Here is a 15,980-nt window from a genome sequence, read left to right as displayed (position 1 = left end):
TTGAGACGGGAGTTACTTGAACCTTTTTTGCCTCGATGAATAGCCGTTTTGTCCGAACTCTTCTGAGTCGTTAACTCTGTAAATGTGATCACATAATAAAAATCCACTAGGATAATATTTCTCATTATCTCATTTCCCAGGAGTCTCAGATATGACCTTTCGTTTCAAATACGGCTATTTGTATTGTTCCAATTGTAAGATTTCCTTAGCAACGGATCTCTTTTAGGTTATTTTTTGCACGAGGCACAGCTAATTTCTTTAAATGCCAGCTTTGTTTCAAGCTCCTTGCTATGCGCGCATCTTTGAAATATTTTTCGACAAGGAATATTCTTTTTTTAAGTGTACACTAAGAGAGGAGATTCAATACGACTTGAAAATTGTCTTGGTTTGTTGCAAACGTGGTTTCATAGAAATACTGAAAGATGATAGTTTCTGAATTCATTTTACGCTGAAAGATACATTGGGTGATATTAAGAACCTAAACCTTACTGGTCCAAAAATACCTTGATACTGCAACCAACTGGTCCTAGCGGTAACTGCCTAGGCTCGGCACTCTGGCAACAATAGGCCTGTAACCCTGTATGAAGATTCTGCATTAGCTATTTTTCACAAATTACCTAAAAGGCTTCTACCGTATTTTACAGCCCCATTATCCCCAAAATTAGACGTGTCATACTTTCCCCTTTACTGTATATCTAGTGAAATGACTCCTAGTTAATAAGCATCGTCGGTCCTGTTTATCCCACCAACATTTAAAAATGTGTTGTCGTTAGTGAATTGACGCGCAATAACTAGTTTTTACTAAGGTTTTCTTTTCTAATCTATCAAATAAAATATAAATGGGCATATGCATCAGAATTTGTTTTCATTGATAAAATTGTTTATGAGAAAGAAATGCGAATTTGAAGAAAAAATAATTTCAATCCCAGCATAGCCTGGCACATCCACTTTCTTGAATCTTGACATTTTCTCAGATAAAATTTAAGGTTTATAATTCTACTAGTAAAGTAAAATATTTCAGCACAACAAAAAAACAATTATATTGTTTCTAAAAAGACTCAAATTCAAACATATTAATAGCCTCCAAAATCGGAGAGTATAAAAGAATCTCATGAATAAGTCTGAACACAGAAATTTACCTTTTCGAGCGAGACGCTATTCTGGTCACCAGGTTTGTAATGAACCTTCCAGAACCTGAGTAATTGTAATAGACAACTGAGTACCAAAGGAGGAGGTGGCACTAAGGCAGGATCAGGCTCAGAGCAGCTGTCTCTAGTTGAACGACGGAAAGTCGGATATGTAGGGTCGGACAAAGCTTCAAGACACTTAGGTAGCTCATCTCGCCTGTAATTAAAACAAAATTGAAAACCTACAGCCGGAATGAAAACAGTCAAGATATTGATAATCAAAAGGTATTTCCTTCTGTGCTAGAAAATGAAGAATGTTGTTAAATTAATTTTCTTATCTGAACTTGGTTAAATTATGTTAAGTGTTAAAGAAAACAATTTATACATTTTTACTCCTCATTTTTAGGGAGTATTCGTTGTGAGTGTAAAAACTGAAGACTCCACCAACTTATTTGGTGTGAAAAAGGTCAGAATGTATAACATGTACAAGCCAAATTGGCTTCTGACAGCATAATCATACGGGTAATTGGAATTACTAAGATTAAAAAAAAAATGTGGATGAGAAACCTTTGAAGAAAACTCGGTGACAAGAAGACAGACATCGTCAAGTAACGAATGTTGAATTCTCTTGCCTTAGGATTAGCCCAAGGTTTCCAGAAAAATTAGGGCCTGAATGCACACAGCTCCATATATTTGATTGGCCAAAGAAGCCCTAGGAAGTAATGAAATTTCTAATAATTATCACCTCCAATTCTGCTCAACTCCTTTGGACCTTTAATTGTAGTATTATGTATAATATTCACAAACATACAAAAATACAGTGCGTATTCCTTATCCAGTTCGCATCGTGATTTTTCCGAGTATTTCGACAACCAAGTTGAAGAATTCCTAACCGAATTTTCCAACCTGGCCCAGCTGAGTTATATTGTGACTTACATGGCCAACCATGAGTTTCCTTCATTAGGCTATATGTGCACGTATTAACTTCACATTCAAGCGGAGGCAATGGGCCTTTATGGTCTGAGGCTCGAGTCGGTTTGTCCTCCCATAGCATTTAATATTTTTGACTTTTTTGACCATAATGAACGAGAAAAGCAGGACATCTGGAAAGAAACAAACGAAAAAAGAGAAAAAAAAAGTGATTTCTAAAAATATTTTTCAGACAAAAATACTTATTTTTCTAGCTGATTCTACTAATAAAACATGGAATTTGTAAATCTACACTCCAGTGCAAATTCACTCCCCACCCTGGAAAAAAAAGATATGGACTCCCTAAATGTCAGATCATTATGTTTTCCTCTAGGGAAACATAATTTCATGATTAAAATTATGCGATGATTAAAGAAAATGAAATTTACAATTGCTGTGTTTAGCTTTTTCTCTTTTATCTCACTTCATCAACTTCATTTCATCAGATGAATTGGTCAACTCGCCAAATGAACTGTTGAGATAACTATTAAATCAGCGCCTTTAAACAAATAGTGAAGAAGAATCATTAGGATTTTGATCTTTATGCTCTGTTTTTTCTTCTCAAGTGCATTTTAAAATGAACTCATTAAACTGAGTTCTACAAAATATGATTACCGTTAGACAAAATATGATTAAGGTCCGAAATAATTCGGATTCGGCAACCATACTGTGAATTTTTTTTTTTAATTCCATTCTATTCTCAAGAGAATATCCTTGTGATTTCTATAAAGCTAAGGTTCGATTAAGTACTTTGACAGTAAAAACTCAAAATATGAAGTGGTCTCAGGTCATATCTACTTATGAAAGGCTAAAAGAGCCGTAATTAAATAGTAATTTAAAGTAAATTTTTCTTCAAACTTACCTCTGTGCCAACATTAGAAGAATGATGACAGTGTTGAGACAGCTAATATTTTCCTGGGTCAATGTATCAACCGAAACAGTTGAAATTAAGCTTGCAAGATAAGCAACTCTACGTCTGATGTGCAGAAGAGGTCCAAAAAATTTAGAGTTTCTGAAAGTAGCGCGTTGGAACTCGTTTGTTTTCGGAGATGCCATAAAATGATCGAGACTCAAAAATACACTCCTTAGAAACATATTGGAGTCCACCAAGTTTGAATTGATGACACTGAAGAAGCAGCGAACCTGAAATAAGAAATGCGATTAATTATAATAAACCATGCTACATAAATGTTGACAATAAAAACGGAGCCGAATTACAAGAGCCTTAGTGCCCCTACTCCGAGAGAATTAAACCAAGTCTGAAAAAAAAACGATCATACCCGACTTTTATTAAAATGCTGACCTTTTTGCGAGCCACCTGGTGATTTTTCGAAGTGGAGTGCAAACCATAGTGAAATATAGAAAAACAGCCAACAACATCAAAATGAGTACACTCACTATATCATAAAAAATTCATTTAACTTGCTTCAGGAAGGAAAAAATTAAAAAAGATCATATTACTACTACCACCACTACGAACAACAACTCACTGCAACACCAAGGCGCCTGATAGCAACATGGCTGAGCATGTTCCCTCTCTTCCCAAATATGTTCAAAGTTTCATCCTTTACCCCCCTCCCATGGAGTTCCAAATTACTTTAGATTTTGATGATGAGTTCTTCCCACTTCATTTGGGAATAACCTGCTTTTCGTTTAGTCCTAGATGGATGGCAAAAAAGTAGTTTTCTAGAACGAAAATCTTTGGCAATTCGTCACCCTTCATACGTAGAATGTGACCGAGCCATTGAAACTTTTCTTTCAAAATATTCCTAGAAAGCCAGATAGAACCAAATTTTTCGTAAAGCTTAATTTTTGATATACGGCCAGTCAGATCCTTACCTAAAACAATCCTTAGGCATTTCCTTAGGAAAACATTTAACATCTCTTCGTCAAACCTGGCTTCAGATATTCTAATCCTAGTTCGCATACTTATCTTCCTATTTTTTCCCTGCGAAAGAACGTCCTCCACCTTCACTATTCTACTTTTTACACCTTCGTAGCATCAATCGTCATTACTAATATGCTACCGAGGTAAGTGAAGCTAAACGATCCAAATGATCCTGTTTCTTGTTACGAAAGATCCTCATCTGCTTTTGATTCTAAGCAACACAGTCTTCTTAACATTATATTCAAATCTTATTCTTAATATAATAATAAATAAGTCTAATAAATATCAACATGCTAAGTAATTTGCTTGCTACAGAAATCAAGCTAATGTCTCTTTATTTACCATACTCAATCTCATGCTCTCTCTCACGAAGGGTTTAACTAAATTTTTCATAAACTTGCTTGGTTCCCCCTTTTCAAGAAATTAAAGTAATCTTCAGTAATTTACTTCTAACTTCACAACCATCACGTTTCAAGAACTAATTTATCACGCTATTAGTAGCCTCAGCTTGGATATTTTTCAGTCCTTTGGGTACTATCTACAACTCGTAGAATAAATCTTCTTTCACCTCCCAACTGTTGAAAACGTTGCCATTTTTTCTATATTATTTCATACCCGAAGCTTGGATATTTTTCAGTCCTTTGGGTACTATCTACAACTCCTCGTAGAATAAATCTTCTTTCACCTCCCAACTGTTGAAAACCTTGCCATTTTGTCTATATTATTTCATACCCGAAGCTTGGATATTTTTCAGTCCTTTGGGTAATATCTACAACTCCTCGTAGAATAAATCTTCTTTCACCTACCAACTGTTGAAAACCTTGCCATTTTTTCTATATTATTTCATACAAATCTATTACGGTTTACCACATTCTCAAAATCTCTTCCCCATGTGCCAAACACTTTCTTAATCAATAACTTCCTATGTTTAACTGGGACAAGTCTAGACAGACTACTCAGAAATAAAATTCAGAGTTCTCTTACAAAGAAATTCATTGAGACTATTATTTGAGACGCTACATCAATACGGTCGAACTTATCGACTAAATTACTAACATGATAAACGAAGCAAAAACTTAACAGTATATGAAATATGTCAAATGTAGGGTACTGCATGCCTTTCCCGAAACAAATGTCTAGTACCAGAGAGGAATAGAATAACTAGGACATTAAAACTGTGTTAGAAACTACAACAGGCTCTTTCGATCACATCTTCCTTAATAGAGCGAAATTTTTCTATATGCTATCCTAAGGTTCTTATCAACTCTATATATCATGGTTGGAGAAGTAGAAGAACGTAAGTGACCAAACAAAATCCTGATACGATTTGCTGAAGAGGAAGAGAATTTTTGAGATTTAAGCAGCCACTAGGTAATGGGTATCAACACAGAATTTATGTTTCGGATGGTTAATTGATAGACTAATAGAAGAAAGACGCAACTTAGGTATTGGAAAGGTGATCAATTAGGCTTCCACGACACGGCTACTTAGAATAACGTCGTCACCCTATGCATTGTGCCACTAGCTGACTGCAATAATACAATGAAACTGACAGGGATTGCAGACATGAAGGCGGTTCGCATCTAGATATTTTAGTGGACAAAAAGGCTCAATTGACAAGCTTCTTTACGAACAGGAATGAGGTTCAACATCTTTCCATTTCATTTCTTCATGAACTTCAGTTCCAGAATCCCAATACGACGAAACTGTCATGAACGATCTATAAGCTCTAAATAATTCTTGATTTCTATTTACGATTGTATGACAACACTGTTAATTACTTTGGTTTACAGTTTGTACCTAACTTACCCTAAGCATGAATATAGAAACAGGGCAAGGTTAGCTAATATAACATTAATCGTAAACTATAATATGGAATTACATAAAAAGATTCAAACTTTTTAACAGCAGAAAATGTCTGAAAAGCAAAAAATCTACTTCTTGATAACAAACATAAGTTGGAATAAGGGTATATAATGACACAATTATCCAGTATCAAGGAAACAGAGCCAAAATCCAACACAATACGTGAGGAAAAGCTGAGGTTGTGAGCAATAAGTGTAAACATAAAGAAAAAATTCAGGACCCCATATTCCAGAGAATTTTCCAATTAATAAAAATCTAACTATAAATAAAAGAATATAGCACAAAAAAAAAAATTGTTATCAAACAGGCCCCGTCACAAAGAATCCATCAGCCTGTAAGGGCTTCAGTGCCTCAAAAACTGAACGATAAGTTAAAATGCTTAAAGCTATTGGTTATTCGTTCAGACAAAATGACTGTATCAGACATGAGCCCATAAAGGTAGAAACGAAACCAAAAAGAAATGCTATAAGCCATGATAAAATTAGTACACTTGGCACGCACACCAGGGCCAGATCTTTTTCGCAGGCTGTTTGGGCATTGCTTTTTTCTTATTTGGGCTATCATTCACTCTTATTTGGGCTATGATTCACACTGTTTTGTAAACAGGGCCACCCACTGAAGATTCAAGTAAACGCCACTACTCCGTTTCTCAGACAGACCTATTGACCTTAGTCAGCTCTTTGGTCTAACATTTATGAAGTCAGCTACTGATTTCTAAAAAATAGGTCCTTCACACAAAATCTCTTATGCCTTTGAAATTTACGTTTACGTTAACCTTTGAGAAGAATCATAATTCGCTCAAAATTTGAAATAGTATTAGGCTACCAAAAACGCATTGTAATTCTAACACTATGACTGCTATTTTGAAAAAAAAAAATCATTGCATCTCTTTCAACAACATTCAATTTAGTTAAAAGTCCAATATTAAACTGGAGTTAGCCACGTTTTTCCCACTCAATTTCCAGACAAATTGTGATTCTTCTTGAAAACGACTGTTTTTTTGTGTCGGACAGAATAAGACATAGAGAATGGGTAACTTATAAGAGGAAAACTGGCCCAAATGTCACAAAAAAGATCAACAATGCCATCTAGCGCTTGGCTGTTTTTGGTGATTTCTTTAGATTAATATTAAGGCAAAATTAGTTTAATTAGTTTTACTCCCAAAATTAGTGTAGTAACAAGTCTTTGATCTCAGATGCTGAAAAACACAATTGCGAAGTTTAAAAAAAGTCAAGAAAAACCAGGCACTAAATGAAGCTGGTGATTTTTCCCCCAACATCAGCGCTAGTCTCTACTCTTATAAGTTACTTGTATTCTTTGGAACAGGCTGATTAAGGGTCATGTGAATTTTGTATTTGTTTGTTTAGTTTACGTGATGTACTTAAGATGGCTTCTTCCACCTGAACAAACATTTTGTAAGGTCGCAGTGGTGGTAACTAACACTCATTTCCAGAAAACTCATAAGGAACGTTCAGAATATATTATTGCACGAGAAAGGACCTTAAAGCGAGCTTTCCATTTGCAACTTATCAAAGTGCTTAGTACAACACAGAAGCTTGAAGCTTCTAAAAAAATTAAAAAAAAAAAACATAGATCATGCAGTTCAGCTTATCAAGATGAATCGCAGTCAAAAATTGGCAATGCTAGCCCTTCCACATAGCAAGCAAAAATTATGTTGAGCATTTTTTGGCAAGTTATGAGTATATTTATGTGAAAAAGCTGATAATAAACAGAAACTCTCTTACCTTAAAGTTTGCATCTAGACGAGAATCTAGTTCAATACATCCAGCTTGACTGAACCTAATTATTTCTCCAAGAAGATCGAAACTGCTCTGTGCCACTTCCCGAGGTAAACTATTTGAATCACTTGTATCTTCTAGTAAAAGGTAAATGGATAAATAACATAATATTATAAACATACAGTTCTCAAATACTGGGTGGATCAAAAGTCCCCAGACATAGAACTGTCCGTGTATGATATTAAGGCCTTCAGTCCCATTTAAGATTTACAGAAGCAACTATATATTAGCATTTCCAAGAGACAGTTTTGATCTTTACCCAACATCTTAATACGCGAAAAAGCTATCAAGAATGCAATGTGAAAGGGTATAATGCTTCATTTTGGTAACTTGTATATAAAACTATATGAGGTAGTTTCTAACCTTAAAGAAAAATTAAAATATTATCCCTAGCAGAAGAAGGAAAGACAATGCCTCTGCGAATACAACCAGAGGATAAAATTCGCTACAGAAATCTTCCTTTTCGTTTTCTAATTAATATTCTCTTTAAAATAGACTGAACACCTTTATCAATAACAATACGGATAGGGAAAAATTAATTAACTCAATTTACTTTTAGCATGATCTTAATCAGTTTTAAAGTTCGATTTTAGCCAGAAATGTGTAGTTCAGCAAAAAAACACGATAAAATGTAATGTAATACAAAGGGAAGTCACTAGTACTAATCATACGTGAAATTGAAATGGGTGTCTGAAAATTCCGGAGAACAACTATTGATACTTTAATAACAAAATCAGAAGAAAAAATTTCTGACGCAGATACTGAGTACTTATAGTAAATATCCCCACTAATGGGTACCTTTTGCCACACCAAGTATCTTTCACTGCGATATACCTAAAAGCGGCAAGGTGTTTCCCTACTCATTCCATTACGGAAAAAGGGCGTATGTGCACACACCTGAAATTGAAAAGCTGTCTAGAAGCTTGTTTTCGGCTTTTGAATTTAACTTGGGTATACCAACAGAACTTGAGATTCTCTACTTTTACGAAGATTTGCGTTAGTCATAAGAGATGTACAGTATCGAAATCTTTGCACCATAGCAATTATCATGACAAAACCGTGTCTGGGCATAAGATATCAATTAAAGCACGGAGGGGGCCCTAGCACTTCATTTATTGAAAAGGGCACTTAATTTCTAGTGGTAGTACTTATAATGTATTAAGTGCTTGGATGCTAATTACATTATGAAGAATGGTTTCTTTCGATACTTTCGAAAAAAATTACACCCTCCCCCCTTATTCTGAGTTTCATTCAAAGGACGACCACCCACTCAAGGTTTTTCTTTTCGGTATTTAACCAACTACATAACTTCTTCTTTTTTTTTATAAAATATATGTGAAATAATCAATCGTTGTTTTTCAGTATCTTCTAGATGAACGTCTATGCAATTAATATACACAGAAAAAAAGCATGTAGCTGCTTTGTATAATCAAATTTTAAATAAACAGATACTCAAATATATTTTTAATGTTCAGCTTTGTACTTTCGTGCAAAATGAAATAGATGGAACTAGACTAATTTATTAAGAAATACACTCAAACACAACGCTACTTTACGCAGTCCTTATAAAAATAAAAATACATTTACATATATTAAATCACTGTGACTTATTATAAATTTTCACAAAATAAGGGACGAAAGGAGTTTTGATACCGATTTGTCTGGGATTTAACGGGGTCTAACTTCGGTTTGACCCCGTTTTTCACAAAATAAGGGACGAAAGGAGTTTTGATACCGATTTGTCTTGGATTTAACGGGGTCTAACTTCGGTTTGACCCCGTTTTTCACAAAATAAGGGACGAAAGGAGTTTTGATACCGATTTGTCTTGGATTTAACGGGGTCTAACTTCGGTTTGACCTTGTTCGGGAATACACTACAGCATCTACTGATAAGATATGGCAGTGCTGAGTTGAGGCAAGCAACGTTCTCCCAAAAGATATTATTAATTCTTTAATGAAGCCAGCTTTAGATCTAATCCTGTTTAAAAAAAAAAAAATCTCAAAAAATGGCTATCACAGCCCCAGATTAGCTGACTTTGCACTTCTGTCAATAAACAAAGGCGAAAAAATGAATAAGAATGGTCATGAAAAAATATTAACATGTCAAATAGGTTATCGGTCACGTCAAAACGAACTGAGGGCAGGAGACGTTGTGAACTTCCAACTAATCTTTGAGGTGCTTTTTAAAACGACTGATAATGCATGTAATGAAAAACACCCGTAGTCTTCAATCAGTATCAATCTTTTTCTCTATTCCCAACGAAATAGCCTACTGAAAGATACGAGAAAAAAAGAAGACTTTTTTTTAAATACCATCGTTCAGTCATATTTCGCTTATGATGCAAATTAGTTTTTTTATTTTGTCTGCTATTCTTGCCACTTGACCAGCAAGGATGCTAACTAAAACACATATATATTCCAAGCTTAAGCGTATAGGGGGTCCAGGGAGCCCACAGGTGCACAGGAAGCCGCTAGACGCACAGGGAGTCCATAAATCTTGTCAAGCAGTCCTGAATACAAGTTCCCTTTTAATAATCGAAAATTAAAAATAAGAAAACGTACCATAGCCACGATTATTTTCAGAAGAATTTTCACCTTCAACAATGACTTTCGTAATATGCTGAAGGAGGCCACGCCTGATGACAAATAGCTGATCTGCTGGTGTACAGGATCCACGTAGCCAGCTTTCAATAGCACGGCAAAGCCAAAATCTAAAAAAGAAGATTAAATGCTGAAAGCTATTCATGCACACTATTCCCCCTCCCCCATTCTCTTCATTGATGTAAATTATTTCCCCATTATCTCGTCATTATACTGTGAGCATACCCTTATCGGTATATTTACCAACCCTCAAGTATTAATTAAATTGCCAACTTCATGTAGCCTCATTCTGGTTATAAATTATATTCAGGGCAATTTTAATAATCATTAGTCTTTATAAATGATGACCTATAAAATCGGGCAATCTAATAGTTTTGTATAGATCAGCGACAATCTAGGATAATTTATTACACTGACTGGTCATTATAAATACTGCTATCATTTCTTTGTTTAATTAAATAAAAAAAAACAAGTTTTTTAAACTGAAAGTAAGGAGCGACATTAAAACTTAAAACGAACAGAAATTATTCCGTATATGAAAGGGGCTGTCCCCTCCTCAACGCCTTGCTCTTTACGCTACAGTTTTTTATTGTTTTAAAAAACAAAGTTGTGAGACAGAGTCAAACTTTAGCGCAAAGAGCGAGGCGTTGAGGAGGGTACAGCCCCTTTCATATACGGAATAACTTCTTTTCGTTTTAATTTTTAATGTCGCTCTTTACTTTAAGTTTAAAAAACTTGTTTTTTTTTTTATTTCATTTCTGATCGTTTTTCAGTTGATGCAGCTTTTATTTTGGCTCACCGTCATTGAATAAGTAAAAAAAATTTGCATAAAAATTTTACTTTTCTTTTGCTAAATGGCTGTCTCTAAATTTGGTTCTGACGTAATTTACAAATTAACTTACGTAACGAACTTCTATATTCGTATATTTTTCTTCTGACAAAAAATACAATGTTGCAGATTTTTGCAGATATGAGCTTGAAACCTATGTTATAGGGTTTTCTGATACGCTGAATCTGACGGTGTTATTTTTATTAAAATTCTTTCACTTTTAGGGGATGTTTCCCCCCTCTGTAAAAAATCAGGTAAATTTTCTCAGGCTCGTAGCCTTTGATGAGTAATACTAAACTTAATAAAATTCATATATTTAGAATCAGCATTATAAGCCCATTCTTTTGCTACATTTATTGACATCAAAGTTCCGTTTTTAAAAGTTTCGATTACTATTGAGCCGTATCGCTTGTTTTTTTTATTGTTTTTTTTTTAATACATATATGTTATTATGTATATGATGGGGTTCTCCCCTTAGTCAATACCACGCTCTTTAATTTAAAAGTTAAAAAAAAATTTAAATAAAAAACACCAGAATCACAAAGGCCGTTTAATTAGAATAGATAGCTGTTTTGAAAGCACTAAAAAAAACTGTAGCGAAAAGAGCGTGGTATTGACTTGGGGGAGAACCCCCTCATATACGTAATAATTTCTGTTCATTTTAAGTTCTAATGTTGCTTCTTACTTTCAGTTGAAAAAACTTGTTTTTTTTTATTGAATTTCTGTTCGTTTTTTAAATAATGCTTGAAATACGGCGCCCCCTTCATAGAAATGTCCCTTACCCCAAAGAATCCTCCACGGAAAGAATTTCCCAATTTCTGCCTCTCTCCAGCCCCCCCCCCCACCAGAAAACCATCAGTCCTGCAACAGTATGTATGCGTCCCACTCACCAATGCGAAATGTAAGCAATTGAAATAGCTCATAAATTGTAACCCTTCCAAAGGGAACTCTGGGGAATTAAGTCATCCTAAAAGATATAGTTATAAAATTGTTGACCATGCTAGAGAAATTAGATATCTCAAAATTTTAATTGGATGACTTTGAGAAAAAAATTACCGTCGGAAGGGGCCTAGTTGCCCTCCATTTTTTTGGATACTTTAAAAGAGAGCTAGAATTTTTAATTTCCGTTCCAATGAGCCCTCTTACGATATTCTAGGACTACTGGGTCAATACGATTACCCCTGGGAAATAAAAACAAAAAAAAAACAAACAAATAAACACGCACCCGTGATCTTTCTTCTGGCAAAAAATGCAAAATTCCACATTTTTGTAGATAGGAGCTTGAAACCTCTACAGTAGGGTTCTATGATACGCTGAATATGATGGTGTGAATGTCATTAAGGTTCTATAACTTTTAGGGGGTCTTTCCCCCTTTTTTCGAAAATCAGCCAAATTTTCGCAGGCGCGTAACTTTTGATGGGTAAGATTAAACTGGATGAAACTTATATATTTGAAATCAGAATTAAAATCTGATTCTTTTGATGTATCTATTGGTACCAAAATTCCGTTTTTTAGAGTTTCGGTTACCATTGAGCCGGGTCGCTCCTTACTTACAGTTCGTTACCACGAACTGTTTGATTAATTTACAGTGTAGCTAAGGTAAAGTCAACATAAAGGGAAGGAATTAACCTATAATGACAGCTAGATAAAAACATGATTCAAAATCATGAATTCTAATCAACTTTATGCTTGGAGCCTATTTACTATATGAATGAAAAATTTATTTATGATGAAGAAATCCCTCGGCGATTTCACTTAAAGGAAATGCAAGAATGTCATCCAAGCTGACGCGGCGTGTCTAGTCGACGTGACTGTAAATCTAACAAGTGCAAAGAAAGAAAGAAAAAACTATGTAACTAGAAATGTCACCACAATGACAGCTGCTACAAAAAATAGAAACTCGAGGTATTTTGCGTGTAAATCTATTTAAAATTACCCTAATATGTGAACAAAATTACTCAAATTACCCACTAGATTTCAAGCGTTATTGATATTGCCCGGGAAACGTAATAGTTTCAAAGTAATTCATAATTTTTTAACATTCCATTGGGTAATTTATAAATTGATCGAACATTATAGATATGGCCCGGCTATTTACATTGAGTGTTACACACACAGATATATTTTTTTTACTAGAAATGAAAAAATTTCAATTTATTGTAGCTTGTGTAATTTTCAAATAAAGCATCATTTTTCTTTTCCCCTAGGTAAGCATCTGGAGTACATACTAACCTGAATACGGATTCAACTGGTTCATCCCTCAAGACCCCAATGATTTTTGAGAGGAGTCCATGTCCTTCGCCACACAGGCTTGATTCTTCTAGACTCCTATAATCTGGCTTGGTAACCCCTTCGCCAAATTCCTCAGGATCAAACTGTTCCGAAAGCATGCAGATTTCTTGCCATTCAGGATTGGACAACAAAGTTAGCTTATGTGAACTGTGATAACAGTAATTGTGAACCAAGCGGAGAAACTGTATCTTCAATATGACTTCCTAGTGAAATAAAGAAGAACTATTATCTGCGCTTCAACAACTAGTCAAGAATTAAAAATCAAATTTTGCGTACTGACATCAATATTTTACCGTTTCTTTTTCTTTTACCCACACTAGCACTAAATAGAATGTCTTTATGGAATCCAGTCCATAGAATCATTGCAATTACGAAAAAAGATTGACATTTTTACAGATTTCATGTAACTGTTTCCATTTTCTTTGGCTAACGTTAAAACGCTGACCTTTTCTTATTGCCACAATTTTAATTAGAAACTTCAGCCTCCAGCCAGTCTCCACAGAATTAAATTCTAATATTTTCCATACATTATAATTGACCGGAAAATGCTTATCTAGTGTTATTTTAATTCATAAACTAATTAATATTAACTAGTTATTTAACAGCATTAAAAAACATTATTTTTATAATATCAGACATAAGAAAGATGGCGGAGTGGTATTTGGAAGGAAATACTGTCGCCTTGATTTTTCTTCTATCCCTGTATTCTATAAAGAGCAACAAATCTACGACAGTAGTAGACTGCTCTGTGGACTCAGTAAAATTTGGGTACCTAATAGGAGCTTTTTAGAGTTCCTAGCTTCTCAGCTACCAAGGTCCCTCGTAAATTTATAAAACCAAAAGTGGGAACATAGTTATAGTAAACTACTTCTTATAGAGTCCTAGATATTCCACTAGGTCTATAGATAGCTGCTCCCCATTCTCCCAAGTGGTAGTACTTTGTCAGGCTGTTCACAAAGAATTTTTTTTTAAATCTTCTTTGGGTCGAGGGGCGCAAGGATTTTTATTTTTAAAAAATGGGGTGCCTAATGTCATCAGCAATCAGTCCAAACTCATATTTTCAAACTTTTCACCCTTTCCGAAAAAGTCCTAAGCGTATAAACAAATCTAAAGATGTTACCTCTTTCCCAGGTAAGATTTCAGTTTACCGAGACTTGAACTTCGAATGGTGTTTTAAACTTTCGTACTTAAATCTTTGATTCTGAGGTACGAAGTAGATACAGCAGTAAAAGAGAACAAAGGAAGAGTAGATACTGAGGAGAATGTGAAGAGAGGAAGGCAATATAAATAAGGAGAAAATCTCACCGGACTGCAATTGCACCTCGATATGTGCCCGGCAGCATGGCCATGATCTTGCTTTCTCCACACAAGCTGATCAAACAGGTCATTAAGTTTTGGTGCCAATTTGAGTCCTGACAATTTTTCTTGGGCTGCCATTCGATGAGTTCCTGCTATTAATAGGCTTAGCATATAGATCGAGTCAACACGCTTAGTAAGAGGATTAGAAACAGAGTCTGCAGACACTGGAGAGTCAACATCCATTGGTTCAGCAGCTTCTATAAAGTCAAAAATCAATCATTCTAGTTAATAATTACCACGCAGTTGCTGAGCTTTATAAAAGCATCCAGCCCATCTCTTTTTATGGTTTTCTTGTAATTGAAGATTAAATCATTCTTAGAAGCCAATTTGACTAAGTTCATTTTATTATGCATTTTATTAGATTCTTCATTTTCAAGCACAGATAAACTCGGGGTTGTTTTCCCCTTTTTTGTACACTAAAACCAGCAATTAATCTTCTTTGTAAGCTGTTTCTTGTCGGTGATGAGCAGTGAAATCGACTTCTGAACAGCTCAGTTTTCAAAAAGATATTTCAAATGCCATCAGGCTAAAAAAAAAATCTATTTTTGCAAAACTTCCTCGTTTTATACCCTATAAACATACTTTTTTCTGGGTCTACCATGTTGTTCGTGTTTTGTCACTTTCTGGCATTTGTTCAGTCACTTTCTGGCATTTGACCTGTTAACACCTATGCTGGGTTAAATTTTTGAAACCCGTTTTTGGAAGTTATTATAATCCAAGTTTCAGTCATTGACCTGTTTTGAGCTATATTAACTGGACTTATCGTTTCACCATTATGTTAAAGCCCATAAAATTCACATGCCCTGAGTGCCGACTTCGTGCCGCCAGTGGAACAGTGCAGTGCAGTCGGTGTCAACAGTGGTTTCATCCAAAATGTGCAGGCATTTCTATTGAGGAGAGAAAACAATGTGGTGAGTGGTTTTGTTTATACTGTCAGTCTCCCCGTTCTTTGAATGAGGACCCCGCACCACCTTTAACATCACTTTCTCTACCCCCTGGCTCTAAACCACGCTCTTTGCCCAAGTCTGCCACAAAACCTACAACCCCGAAATCAGTTTCAAAAAATCAAGCTTGCCAAGTCCCCCCTTGTGTTGACTGTGATAAACATATCAAACAGCTGGCTGATCTCCGAGATAAATACAATTCCCAGTTAGAGAAGAATTCAGAGCTTGAAGTAGCCATAGAAGATTTGAAAAAACAAGTTGAAATTTTTCTCAATGACCAAAAAATTGGTAAAAATATACTTCATG

General features: G+C 35.0%; 1 protein-coding gene across 1 annotated transcript in view; it reads right to left on the bottom strand.

Annotated features, from left to right (window-relative positions):
* Window positions 1-1,145: 1,145 nt before the first annotated feature.
* LOC148947764 (short transient receptor potential channel 4-associated protein-like) overlaps window positions 1,146-15,980 on the bottom strand; it is a 42,217-nt gene continuing 27,382 nt past the window's right edge. Inside the window, 7 exon segments of the mRNA XM_089095420.1 lie at window positions 1,146-1,235; window positions 1,238-1,344; window positions 2,959-3,239; window positions 7,596-7,726; window positions 10,212-10,360; window positions 13,312-13,574; window positions 14,677-14,927. Coding sequence (XP_088951546.1) covers window positions 1,165-1,235; window positions 1,238-1,344; window positions 2,959-3,239; window positions 7,596-7,726; window positions 10,212-10,360; window positions 13,312-13,574; window positions 14,677-14,927 — 1,253 coding nt within the window. The 3' untranslated portion in view covers window positions 1,146-1,164.

Source organism: Artemia sp. Qi Xiang Cuo, chromosome 10 (genome assembly GCF_049724085.1).
Source record: "Artemia sp. Qi Xiang Cuo chromosome 10, ASM4972408v1, whole genome shotgun sequence".
Classification (NCBI taxonomy): domain Eukaryota; kingdom Metazoa; phylum Arthropoda; class Branchiopoda; order Anostraca; family Artemiidae; genus Artemia; species Artemia sp. Qi Xiang Cuo.
The sequence above is the reverse complement of the archived record's forward strand: the minus strand, read 5'-3'. Positions and strand labels throughout refer to the sequence as shown.